The 13721-nt window shown below is 42.8% G+C and overlaps 1 protein-coding gene across 1 annotated transcript; it reads left to right on the top strand.

Moving 5' to 3' along the window:
* The first annotated feature begins 3441 nt into the window (after positions 1-3441).
* Positions 3442-13513, top strand: LOC109744796 (flowering time control protein FPA). The gene is made up of 6 exons (XM_020303939.4): positions 3442-3557; positions 3647-4015; positions 7790-9015; positions 10367-11544; positions 11647-11904; positions 13247-13513. The coding sequence occupies exons 1-5, from the start codon at positions 3555-3557 to the stop codon at positions 11895-11897; spliced, it is 3027 nt and encodes a 1008-aa protein (XP_020159528.1). The 5' UTR covers positions 3442-3554; the 3' UTR covers positions 11898-11904; positions 13247-13513.
* Positions 13514-13721: the final 208 nt, after the last annotated feature.

The following is a 13721-nucleotide window of genomic DNA, read 5'->3' as shown; positions in this document are numbered from 1 at the left end:
TACGTGGACGCGTCCAGCTACGCGAGCTGCCGGCGGCCTGTGACTTGTGTTCTGAAGGTCGGGCCCGGGGAACAGAGAATAGGGTAGTGGATGATTGGATTAGGGCATGTACAATGATTGATAAGATAGTCTTATCTTAAGTCTTGCATGTGATCTAGAGATGACAAAAAATTTTGTCTACAATGGGTCATTTCTTAGTCTTATTTTCAATAACTAGCAATTCCTAAAAATGTGGTGAGACATATTGTGCTAAAAGATCACCTCAAGACAAGCCTTTTCTTATGAGTTCTCTCTCCTCCATCTCATCATCTATCCTACGTGGCACTCCTAAGATAGCACCATTGTACATGCCCTTAGGGATGCAATCTCACGTCTCAAGAGTTACCCCATGACTGCGTGCCTACATCAGTGTGGGGCTAATTTTGTTTACTTGAGCTAATTTCGTTTCGCGAGAAGAAAGTAGTAAATTACTGATTGCCTACTTGCCTTTTTCTTTTGCGTACTTGCTTATGCTGCTACCTCTCTCCTTTATTTGCGCTAATTTCGTTGCGGGAGATGATATGGGCCTATGGGCCACCTGTGTACCGCATGTCTGGGAGGGCCCCCCGGGTTTCGGGGGCCCGGGGTGGCTGCCTCCCCTGCCCCCCTAGGGCCGGCCCTGTGAGCTTTTCGCCTCCTCATGCATCTTCTAGTCTCTTCCCAAAGCTTCTAGGGTCTTTTCTGGTCCAGAAAAAAATCACTGTATAGTTTCATCGTATTTGAATTTTGTTTGTTATGTTTTTTCTGCAAAACAAATAAATAGACAAAAAAACAGAACTGACACCGGGCACTAAGTTAATAGGATTAGTCCACGGTATAAAATGGCATATAAAGCATATAGGAATGGTAATATAATAGCATAAAACAATCAAAAGTTATAGATACGTTCGAGACACATCAAACCCCGAAATTTCTTTTTCATATAATTAAACATGGAGCTCATGACTACATGAGGATAAAATGAACAACATGAGTGAACTATAATGATCTAGATGGTCGTGGGTATGGAAGGAGGGGAAAATAATTGTTACCTTCCTGAAACATCCTTAGGTTACTTGGTAGCATTTCCTTGCGGATGATGGCGGTGCAAAGATGATCTTTCTTCACGTCGTACGCTGGTGCCGGGGGATGGATTGAGATCCGGAGGAGAAGATAGAGATGATGGGACAATGTGAAGTTATGAGTGGGGGTTGTTGTGAACGAGTAATGAGGTGAGCGGGGTGGCGAAAATTATGAGCGAAGGTTGTTGTGAGCGGGGGTGGGTGGTGTGAAGTTATGAGCGGGGGTTGTTGTTTTGACATCCGATAAATGGCCGAACATGACACAATGTGTACACGATGTCGGAAGTCATTCAAACCTGGCATGGATGCCTATTGCCTACCATGGCATGCCCACCTGGTGGCAAATTTTGGGGTCATTTCATGGATGTTGAAAATACACTATGTTCAACAGAGGGTGTCCGGGTAGGCTAGAAGGGTCCGTTCGAGAGCATGTTGTTTTTTGACATATGTCAAATGACCTCAATTTTTTTCGGTGGCCTAGTATTTTCAATTCAAGGCACTATGCTAGGTTTGTTTTGGTTTTTGATAAGTTTTGCACTTTCTGGAGTTTTCTTGTAAAAAAAATCGATAAATGGCCAGACGTATTGCAACTTGCATATAGTGCCGGTAATCGTTCAAACCTAGCATGGATGCTTACGATAGGCATGCCTTCCTAATGGCAAAAGTTGAGGTCATTTGGATGTCGAAAAATAGACCATATTCAATAGTGGATGTTTGGGTGGCAGGTCACAAGAAACCACTTTTAGAAGGTTTGGAGCAATCGCAATTCTTCCATTGGTGATCCAAAAATACCTTACTGGATTCCTGGAGATGAAGAAGCGACTTGGGTAAAGGGGCAATTTCTAACAAAGTTTTTCTCATTTTTGATTTCTATTTGCTTTCCTTTCCAATCTATCAACTGGCTTTTAATAAACCTCAGTTCATTCAATTAGCTTTTAGGTGAGGATTTTCACTTCTCTGATCTACCAACTGAGCTATCTTGACTTTTTTTGGCCCGAAGGGTCCGTTTGAGAGCATGTTTGTGGTCGATATCTGTCAAATGACATTTCCTTTCATAGGCTTGTATGACCAATACAAGACACCACGCCAAGTTGTATAGGTTTTCGACAACTTTTGAATTTTTTGGAGTTTTCTCGGTAAAAAAGACTGATAAATGATCGGACGTGCCGCAACTTGCATACAGTGTCGGAATTCGTTCAAACCTTACATGGATGCCGACCATGGGCATCCCACCCGGCAACAAATTTGGGTCATTTCATGGATGTCGAAAAATAGAGGGTGTTCGGGTAGGCCGCAAGGGTCCGTTTGAGAGCATGTCTGTGGTCGACATCCATCAAATGGCCTCAATTGTTTCCCGTGGCCTTGTATCACCACCTGAAGGCACGATGCCAAGTTGTTTGAGTTTTCATCGAGTTTTGCATTTTCTCAAATTTTCTCAATGAAAAAGACCAATAAATGTCCCAATGTATCGCAACGTATGCTATCAGAATTCGTTCAAACCAGGCATCTAACATGGGCATGCCCACTTGGTGACCGACTTCCGCAGCCGTGTCCGCGGACGGATAATGTGTTTGATTTGCAACATGTTTTTTGAATCCATTACAAATGCATACGCTCGTACATACGCACCGCACATACACTCATCTCTATGAACGACGCGCACCCTGCTCCCTGCTCTATGAGCACCTCCGAGAGACTGAGCCGTCACATCATCTTAAAGTTGACGAAGTCACCACAGATATATTCGTAGTCAGCGGTAATGTCTTCTCCCACTGAACGGACATCGCCCTATAGTCTGAAATAATCTACACCAATATAAAAAGACCCAAAGGGGCAGATCCAAACCATGTCGACCGTCAAATCATTTTATCTAGCGGTTCAAATCGCTCCAATGTTGAGCACCAAACATGTTTAACGCTCTAATTACCCACCACTGCTATTGGTTATAAACACGTTTTGACTCAACGCTATCCATGAAATCTGCCATGTAATTAATATCCTACCATTCCCGCGTAAAAAGTAATTGATATCTTACTAAATAACAACGTGCAACAGATATATCTTACCTTATATAACGTGCAACTAATATCCTACCTAATATAAACGTATATTGCACGTACATTATTACTAGTTTCAGAAAAATGCGAGCATAAGCAGCGTAGAAGGTTTTTTCAAAAAGAAAAGACCCTTTTTTTTCAGAAACAAGAAAAGACCCTATGATGGCTTTATCGACCACAGTATGTGCACCTAGTTTTTGCCCTGACTAGCAAAATCCAGTAACGGTTAAGGCGAAACAAGCAGCCCGTAATAAAGCAGTGAAAAGTTCGGATTAAGCGAAAATACAAGGAAGTGCCCATCGGGCATCGGCCGCCTCATCCCTCCCTCCCTCCCTCCGGAACCCTAGCATTCCAGCCGACGCCGGCGCAAACCCTCTCCGCCGCCGCCAGAAAACCAATGGTACTTCCTCTCACGCTCGTCTCGTAGATGCTGCTATCGATGGAATCGCGGTCTGCCCCGACTAATTGCGACGGGTTACTTCTTTGCAGCTGGGGAGGGGCCGGGGGCGAGGCCGCGGAGGCGGGGGCAGGGGGAGATTCAGCGGCGGGAGGGGCGACGGCTCGCCCCGTCTCGGCGGCCGCGATGATCCACCGCCGACGCCGCGGCGCTCCTCCGGGTGGGGCGTGGCGCCGCCGTCTCGGCATCTCTGGGTGGGCAGCCTGGCCCCCGGCGTCACCGCCTCGGACCTTTCGCAGCTGTTCCACCGGTGCGGCGACATCGAGCGCATCACCCGCGACCCTGGCCGGACCTTCGCCTTCGTGAGCTTCATGCGGGAGCAGGACGCCATCGCCGCGGTCCGGGAACTGCAGGGGGCCCGGCTCCAAGGAACGCCCGTTAGGATTGAGTTTTCCAAGGGGGTTAGTGTTGAACTTCCTCCCGCCTCGATCACGGTTTGCCGCACTTTTCCAGAATTGTTGGTCAACATATACTTTGTTTCAAACGCATCATTGGTGCAGTGTGCTTTTCTTGTCTTGTGTGCGATCATGAATTTTGGGATTAGTATAACCAAGTCTCAAGAGTCAAGACAAACTGTGTGTGAGTAGTTAAAATTTAGGATGCACAGGATTACTCTGAGGAAAAACCCAGACAAAAACAGGCTCACATATATAATGTGCATGATAAATAAAATAGAAGGCCCTTCCTTCTTTTGAATGATGCAAAACTTCACATGGATCAATTGGATTCCTTGCGAAGATGATCTTTGAACCCCCAGGCTCTGTTAACCAAATAATGATCACATACCGTGTCTATGCATCAGCAACGCTTTACAGTCAGGTGTACTATGAAAACAAATAGTTCACACCTCAGGTTGAATATATCAACAATTATCACAGCTTACCTGATGTCTCAGCTCGACAATTTGGTTATAATCTAGCTTCAATTTAGGGCACGGCACGATAAAACCTCCAAAAGACAATCTTTAGGAGATCAGGTTCAATGTTAGCTTGAGAAATCTTCTCATCTGAAGATCATGAACGTTGATCCGATGTTCCATATGTTGACAGTAGCACATTTTCGAAAGATGAAAAACATTGTAAGGCAACATCAGAAAAAAAAAAGTGCTGCATGAGAGAACTGAATATTCCTTCTTTTTTTTTTGTCAAAAATAAGATGCACGTTCGATTGCATATGAAACATCAGAGAAGGTTTTCTGCAAGTGCAACATGTCAAGATCATTTTATATATTGACATGTCCGCACTAAATTCTCTTGGCAGTGGGTACCCGATACTCTTTCTCAACACTCGTCATTGTTAAGTTTACTCGGACCTGTTATTGCAATGTGAACCATGTCAAAGACATCATTTGCAGCTTTACTTGCCTGTTTGTGCTATGAACAGGACACACATATTTATCTGACAGTTTCAAGTGTTCTTTATTCTGTTTGTGCTATCAACAAGACACACATATTTATCTCTTGTAACTCCCTGGCTTTCCGTAAAATAAGTCTTTGTGGCTGAACTCCCCCCCCCCCCCCCCCCCCCCCCCCCAATCTCTCTTATAATTCATATAAAATATGATGCACAGTTTCCGCAACCGAACAGACTGCTAAGCTGATCAATCAATCAAGCTTCTTGGGTAGTTAAATGTGATGATCTTCATTATTTGGCATAAAGATACCATCCATGTTTCCACCCAATACTGGCCAAAAGATTCAGCTAGATGATAGAAGTGTATGTCAGCTCCAGCTCATTCAGCATCAATGTGAGGTTGCCTCGATCTGGTTTTTTGTAGCTTCATCAACGGATTCCTAGTTAAAAACCAATGATCCAAAAGTGACATGCGCCCATGACAAGTTATTTCTATGTTATATTCACAGTGATGTAACATATGTTTATAGCACCATAGTTATGCTTTATGTGGTCAGCTTTGTTCCAAATGGAAAACAGAAGGCTACGATTTTGGTCAAAGTAGTTGCTTGACAGCATTCAGTATTCCAAGCTATCTCTTCTACAACCTCACGTACATGCTTATGGTCTTTATGATAATACAAGGTCAAAATAATCAGAAAGAGTATGGGCATAGGTACGGCTTTTGACAGACCAATCTAGCTTGTTGATCCGATAGCAGTATGTGCATAGGTCCTGCATTTCTATGACGATATGTTGTATGAGAGATCTTTTCAGTTGAAGAAGAAAAAAGTTGGCCTTACCACCAGGCGTATACTGATAGTTACATCATTGACTATTCATGGATAAGTGCTGTTCTAAAATTTGGCCGATTAGACTAGAACAGGTGGTCTTCTGTCTCCAATGTATCTGTATAATCAGCCGGTAAGCGTTGTAACTCGTCAAATAGGCTGGATATAATCACAGACATGTGGGAGGCTGATTGGAATGTCCATCTGTACATAATGTTTTGATTACTGTGCCCCAATTCATAAGATGATATAATCACTTCCAGGACATGGTAACACAGTTATCCTGCTATAATCACAATAGTGAAACAGTTCCTTAGCTTAATTATTTGGAGACAAATGAGTACCTGTTGACATATTAATAACATTGCAAAATCATCCTGGTCTACCTCACCAGCTTCACCACCCCAGCTGTTTTGACTTGCTCACTTCCTGTAGGAAACAAAGAACTACCATTTGGTTATTTATTTGCCTGAACAAGGAGTGCAGGATCGTTTGTCATGACTCATCACAGTGACTCCAAATTAATGAGCTTGAGTCTCGAACTAAAAAATAGCATTAAGAAATAAGAAAGTTATAGGCCGCAGGTGCACTAATTTCTGCTAATCTACAGGAGGAATAAAAATGCCAACCTAAGCACTAACATGAGATACTGATATGGGGATACTGATAGGGTACAGTTCCCTGGTTTTTTGTAGGTATATGCATACATTCAAAAAACACTGAAAAATAGTTGACAGGTAAATACAATAAGAAAGCCATGCACAGCTGATGACTCTGTAACCATGTCCTATTTTGTGCCTAAACACTAGGCATGAGAGAGGGAGGGGAGAGTGAAGGGCTGAATGACTAAGTTATCTATTATGTCAAAGTTTCTCATATGTTCCAATGGGGAATCAAAACCTAAAGGTTGAGAACTGTGGATAATGGTGGCTGGACGGAAGGGAAGCTGTATTGGTTGCCAGATCACGAACTGCTATTGCTGTGCAACGTTTTTTTTTCTTCTCCAAAATTATTAAAGTAAATTCAAAAGAAACCAAATATAGCACCACAAGTTACAGAAAACCTCAGCTATACAAGCAAGTGTGCATGGCCCAATGTTTTTAGCAAAATGTTTAATGAAACCATGTGTAATTGGTTACAAACCAAGATCTCCTTGCTGCCTGTCACACACACACACACACACACCATCTTTGACCACTTCTTTCATTGCAGCTTGCCAGGAGCTTCTTCTATTCAAATGTCCAGTGCTTTTTGTGCAACATTTAAGCCACAGTATCTTGGATTATGTGCAACGCTCAGAAAATAATTGTGGTTATGTGAGTGCCTGGGGTCTTCGCTAACTCGTGCCACAAACACATTGGAATTTCTATAGTTCACTCATAATATCTGAAAATAATTGTGGATATGGGTGTCTGATCCTTATTGACTAACTGGAAAAGTAGTAGCTCTAAATCAGCATGGGGTGCAGAAGGTTTTGATCCTTACATTCCAGAGGGAATGACTGTTACCCATTGGCCTGACTTAAGTAGCTCTATAGCTTCCAATCATTCGTGAACATGCCACTCTTTGGGCTAAGGGGCACGTTTTTGTTTCTGAAAATAGCAAATTGGCTCACAGTCTACATCAGAGTACTTGGGAAGTTATCTGATTGGACTTGCTTCCCAACTGAGGTTATTTCTTAGTCTCACCATTTAAGGAAGTTGTGTTGTGCTCTAGAAGAGCCAAGAGACCCATTTCTAAGATTTCTTGGTACTAATATAAGTTATGATTATAGCCAGTTGAGTTGTGTTTATTGCCATGGGAAGTCTACCTGGCCGCTTGTTCTATCTCGTTTAACTTCACACTTAATGATCAGGACTAATTAAACTTATGATTTTGTCTGTCTGCTTACTTTAATGCCTTCTATTGGTATCACCGTATCCCTCATTATCTTTATTATGCTGTTCCGTATATCTAGTGGTGACAGGTTACCTGAAGTATTTGAATTTACAGGATAAGTCATCAGGTAGCTATGTGGATGACAGACATGCACAATCTTCTGATGAGAGACATTTTGTTGAACATGGAAGAAAACATCAATCAAGCCCTGAAAAATCAGTTGATAAATCTAAAAGAAATAAGTCTACAGAACCTAGTGAGGTTTTATGGATAGGTTTTCCTGCTGGTCTAAAGGTAGACGAGGCAGCTCTGTGGGAAGCCTTCTCTCCTTTTGGTGAGATTGTCAAGATAACAACATTCCCAGGCCGCACCTATGGATTTGTTAAGTACACTACCATTACAGCGGCATGCAGGGCAAAAGAAGCACTTCAGGGGAGGCTTTTCAATAACCCAAGAGTAAGCATATGCTTTTCTCGTAATGAAGGAGTTGCAGCAGAAGTTGGAAGATGTTCCTCCGTTGCCCCGTATTCCCCCCACTTAAACCGTAGTGTTCGGTCTAGGTCTGTATTTGAAAACCAAGATTTTGAGGCCTTTACTAGGCCAAGGCGTTTTGATAGTCCTCCGAGAGATCTCCGCATGTCATCACTGCGTGCTGGCCCTGAAAGGTTACTGAGAGATGCTGATGATGTGGGCTTCAGCAGGGATAATTATCTTCGACGCGGACCTCAAATAGAGTCTGGTCATGTTTCTAATTTTGAACCTTTTAGGATGCGAGGGTTGGGTCCAGAGAAAAGGATGTCTGAAGACATATATGAACAACACAGAAGTAGCCCTACCATTAGGGGTGAAACACCATGGCACAGTATTCCTTTTGAGCGACCTCGAAGACCCTTCCCGTTGGAAGATTCTTGGGATGCAGATGATCATTCATACCCATTGTCAAAGAAGCTGAGGACTGGTGAATTGCATGATGCTGAACTTCCCGAATATCCATTCTCTGAATTTGATCGAGGGCATGTTGACTCTGGCTACCCAAGGAGGCCCTTCCGTGATCTGCGAGTAGATGATGCACACCCCATAACCTATGAACCTCCCCTGGCGCATGGTAGAAATTACATTGAGCCTGTAAGGAATCCAAACCCACCTATTGATAACCATGAACCGTGGCGTTCCCAAAATAGTTTTGCTATGCATGCAAGGGAAGTGGATAGATCAACTCCTGAACATCATGGACCTCTTCCTAAAGAAGAGTGGAGCTGGAATGGCACAATAGCAAAGGGGGGCACACCAATCTGCCGAGCTCGGTGCTTCCCTGTCGGGAAGGTCCTTAACTTCATGCTGTAAGTTTGGAATTTTTTTTTGCCCTTCTTTTTTCTGAGGTGCAGTATTTAACACAACATCTCTTCCATTGAATTTTCTCATCATCATAATTGTTTCTTAACAAAGATATAAGTTTGCATTCATGCGGAAAACTATGTAGTATGTACTCCCTTCGGTCCTCTAAAAGATGCCGTTATGGACATTGGCACTGTCTCCAAAATACAACTTTTAATACCAGTATCTATTAACATATTTATAAGATCCAAAAAAATTATATATTGTGAAAGTACCTTTTGGGACAAATTCCCATGTATGATTTTTAAAGTATTGAATATAAATAAGTCAATAAGAATCTGACTATCCTTGTCCAAAATGACAGCTTTACAGGACTGGAGGGAGTAGGAAAGATCTCTTAGATACTATTTAATTGCTCTTCACATTTAATTTATCTTTAGATACCCTCTGTAAAGAAATATAAGAGCGTTTAGATCGCTACTTAGTGACCTAAACGCGCTTATATTTCTTTACGGAGGGAGTATATAATTGCTCTTCACATCTAATTTCTCTAAGTCAAGTCATTAACATGGTTTTTGAGTCGCTGATTAGTCGCTGTATAGTCGCCGACTAATCGCCAAGTCGTTTTCCAAAAATCAGGGCGACTCGCGACTATACAGCGACTTATGGCGACTATACAGCGACTTTCGTCGACTATACGCCGAGCCGCAGGGCTCGCGGCGACTCGCCAAGTCGCGACTCAAAAACCTTGGTCATTAATACTCCCCCCATTCCTTTATATAAGGTGTATTTGTCTTTTTGCTAAAATTCCACAATGTAAGGTGTATTTCTTCCAATTCTCTATAATTTCATTTTTACCCCTCCACCACACACCATACAAGGCTCTCCCCTAGAAAAAATCACGTACAAGCCAAACTCACGCATGAATCGTAGTTAGGAAAACAAAATCTCCAGCCATTAGTTAGGAAAAAGAATCATGCGAGTCAACCTTCCAATAGTTAGTTAGGTAAAAAAAATCTGTGCTGCTAAATTTTAGAGATATGCCATGTGCATGGCCAATGCAAGGCGAGCAGGAGAACTGGATGCACACTCAAATCGTTGGGTCAGGCCCACCTAATTGATTTAGCTGCTGCTAACCATCCAATTAGTCAAGGGTAAATTCATACCAAATTCTACATAATTACGTGCCTTGGTCACCGCGCCGAAAATATTACACCTTACATAAATGAATGGAGGGAGTATGTAGATCACTTCGATATTTGTTCTGTTCAACTTCTTCTATATTTCAGTATATCTCATTCAACCACAAATCTAATTTTTTTCTGATAGTCAACCTGATGATTTCCTGTTTTTCAGGCCTGACTTTTTGGACTGCACTGCTAGGACAAACTTGGAGATGCTTTCTAAACATTACTATGAAGCTGCTAGCAGTTGGGTGGTGTTTTTTGTCCCAGAAAATGATGCTGACATGGCAGCTTATAATGATTTCATGAACTACCTTGGTGATAAGCAGCGTGCTGCAGTTTGTAAACTTGGAGAAAGGAGCACCTTGTTTCTTGTTCCACCGTCAGACTTTTCTGAACATGTACTTAGGGTGCCAGGAAAAGTGAGCATATCTGGAGTCATTCTGAAGTTTCAGCTGGCAAATCCAGACCTGACCTCTGCAAATCGTCAACAGGAAGCATCGGAGAAAATGCCTACATCTTTTGCGAGTTATCTGAACACTGATGTGAGTAGTCATGAGGATCGAGATGCCTTGAGAAGACTCAACCCTCCAGATACGAGGACAGTTCCTCAGGGTCCAGATTATCTCCAGCCATCTACTGGAGTCTACACTCCTGCAAGTACAGATTTTATTCCACCTTACAAGTTTGCGAATGCTTCTCCATATCTGGCCTCTCAGTTACCTCAACAAATGCCAGCACCAGACTCCCGCAGGGAAACGGCACAAGGCCAGCACCAGCAATCCCCAAATGTGTGGCCCTCAGGATGGTCCAGTAATAATGACCCAAGTCCAGGTTCCGGTAATTTCAATTCTTTGGCTGCAAGTGCAGTCTCGCATACACAAAATGATAGGACATCAGAGCCATACTCATTTGCTACTCAGGGAGTACCAAAAGGCACACCATCAGGGTATGCACCAGGTGAAGCGTCAAACATGTCCTTACCTTCCATGAAACCACCTCAACCTCCATTGCAGCAGGCAGTTAGACCTCAACAAACTCCATCTGCCCCAGTATCACTCCCACCGGTGCAACTTGCACAGCTGGCTACTCTTCTTGCACAACAAAACCAACGAGTAGAAGCTGGCTTGCCAGTAGGCAGCTCAAACAGACAATCAGGATTCATACAGAACTATAATCCACGTGAGCATGCTTCAGTGATGCCAGACAGCTCAGGTCGATTCATACAGAACGCTAATCATGCTTCAGTGATGCCAGATAGCTCAGGTTCAATCCCTGTCCACAACTCGCTGTTACCAGTTCCACCATCTGTCCCATCGCAATTGCAGGTCCATCCGCCGCCAATGCAAGGTTCGCTACCATCAAACCCACACATTATGCTTCTAGCCAATGATCCTATCCCTTGTCATACGACTTTGCATTTACCACCTATGCATGTTTTCGTGAGTGCAGCTCATTCTTCCGTGCCTTTGGGGTCATTTGTTCCCCCACTTCCGGCAGGCCCTCCCCCCTTTCAGCAGCTTACTTCAGGCGGTGCGTCAATGCAAACTTTGCTTCCTTCTGCCCAGCAGATGGGCCAGCAGCTGTCTGCTCAGGAAGACCTTGACGGAGATCCTCAAAAACGCCTTCAAGCAACATTGCAGTTGGCAGCAACACTGCTTCAGCAGATACATAAACAATCAAAACCAGGTGGCCAGCAATAGAACCAAGGTAACTGTTTCCCAGAAATATATGCTTTTCACCTTTTCTGTACCATTTCCACTAAGAATACATAATTAATCTATTAATACCCTATTTATACTAGTGCATTTTAGGCTTCCAGTTGGGCTGGTTTGTATATTCTCTAGTTGAAACTCTTATTTAGGTTATCGGTGAAATTTATAAAATGTTCCCTTATAGTTAAATTATTATTGAGGGCTATCGCCTTTATCAATTTTTCTCTCTGTTTGCTCTTATGAAGTCTGGCCATGCTGTTTCACCTACTAGAAAGGATTTTAGTCAGAACCTGCCATGTTAGGCAACAAGGGAAACTGAGTTGCTCAAGAAGCAGTATGTCATTTGGTCCATTGGATCTATGAGATCTCGAGGTGTATTATGTTTTTGTTACACAAGTTCACAGAGCATTTCCAGTGGCCAATGGATGCTTCTTTATGTACTCACTCATGTTTATGGAGTAGTTTTGGTCGGAAGCTTAACATCTGGTGAGACATTATAGTAATCCTAGTAGTAAAATTTGCGTCTTTATCAACACATTTTGCAAACATTGTGCTGATTCATAAGCCCTTCGTTTAGTACACAATGCGAGAAAACAGATATTGCCTGTGTGATAGAACTACCAGATGGATGCAGGGCCTCTTTACTACTGTGAATGAAAGATTGTACACGAAATGTGTTTACTATGAAAGTGTAGAATGTGAGAGTTTACAAATGAATTTAATGATTTCACTTGTCTTCAAGATGGTGTGCATGCCAACTCGGGGTAGGAATCGATTCCTTGCGCCTTGATGTCTGGATTGTTGCATTGCACCTTTCTTGGGACACATAACTTATCTCGTGTGGACAAGAATACCCCACGTAGTTAACTACTCTCATTTCCTTGCCAGATACTCAAGTGTATATTAACAGGTAATTGTGATAACTGCCCGTTTCGAGGCGTTACACCATTGTATTCGACCAATGGTGGTCATATACGTCCATGGTAATAGAGGCACTATCCTCATAATCAGGGGTCGATCATTTGGCCAAGGATAGGAAATGACTTAGGTCTGACTGTAGGCATGGTCGTAGCTGAGAACTTGAGCATGCAAAGCTATGCTTTCTTGTAGTAATGAGCCTGCTATGCAGGAAATCATTTACTTATTACTTGTAAAACGTAGAAGAGTTGACCAGGTGACTGGTTCTCGTCGCATCGTGCTAAAAGAGCTCATACTATATGAATACCAGATTATGTTAACCCCCATGTTCTAAACCTCCACATTCTCAGCATTTTAATAAAGTGAAAAATGATTTTACTCGCAGCAATCGCCACTGTTTCATTTACCTTTGGTGGCAGGTCATTGCGAATGTTGGCGCGCAAGGATCATATGGCGTCATCGCACCAAATAGCCCGAAACTGCTGTTGGGATCTTGGTTTACCGGCACCTCATTTTGGTTGCACCAATGGAGGGCTATTAGTTGCTATCTGAATCCATCCTTTTCTCCTTGTCTAAAGTGACAGCCCTAGCTCTAGAATTTCCGTATGCTTTTCCTTTAGCCCGTTTCGCACCTCTTTAACTGGATATTGCACTAATTTTATTTAGTTCCAGATCTTGTTTTGAAATGGCTTGTATTATCAGTGTTGAAGCTCACTCCCAGTCCTAAGCCTGTGATGTGTGCTGCATTGCTTTGATTTACCTAATTTTTCCTGTGCTTAGTAACCTAGTGGGATGAAAGTGTCCTGTTGTGTTGATATGGATTGTTGATGCCTTCCAAGATCAAAAGTGTACTGTGATGCTATTTTGGACTCCTCGTCTTACATTTCTCTGCCG

Source organism: Aegilops tauschii, chromosome 5, assembly GCF_002575655.3.
Source record: "Aegilops tauschii subsp. strangulata cultivar AL8/78 chromosome 5, Aet v6.0, whole genome shotgun sequence".
Lineage (NCBI taxonomy): Eukaryota > Viridiplantae > Streptophyta > Magnoliopsida > Poales > Poaceae > Aegilops > Aegilops tauschii.
Note: the sequence above shows the minus strand (reverse complement) of the source record. Positions and strands in the feature narration are given on the sequence as shown.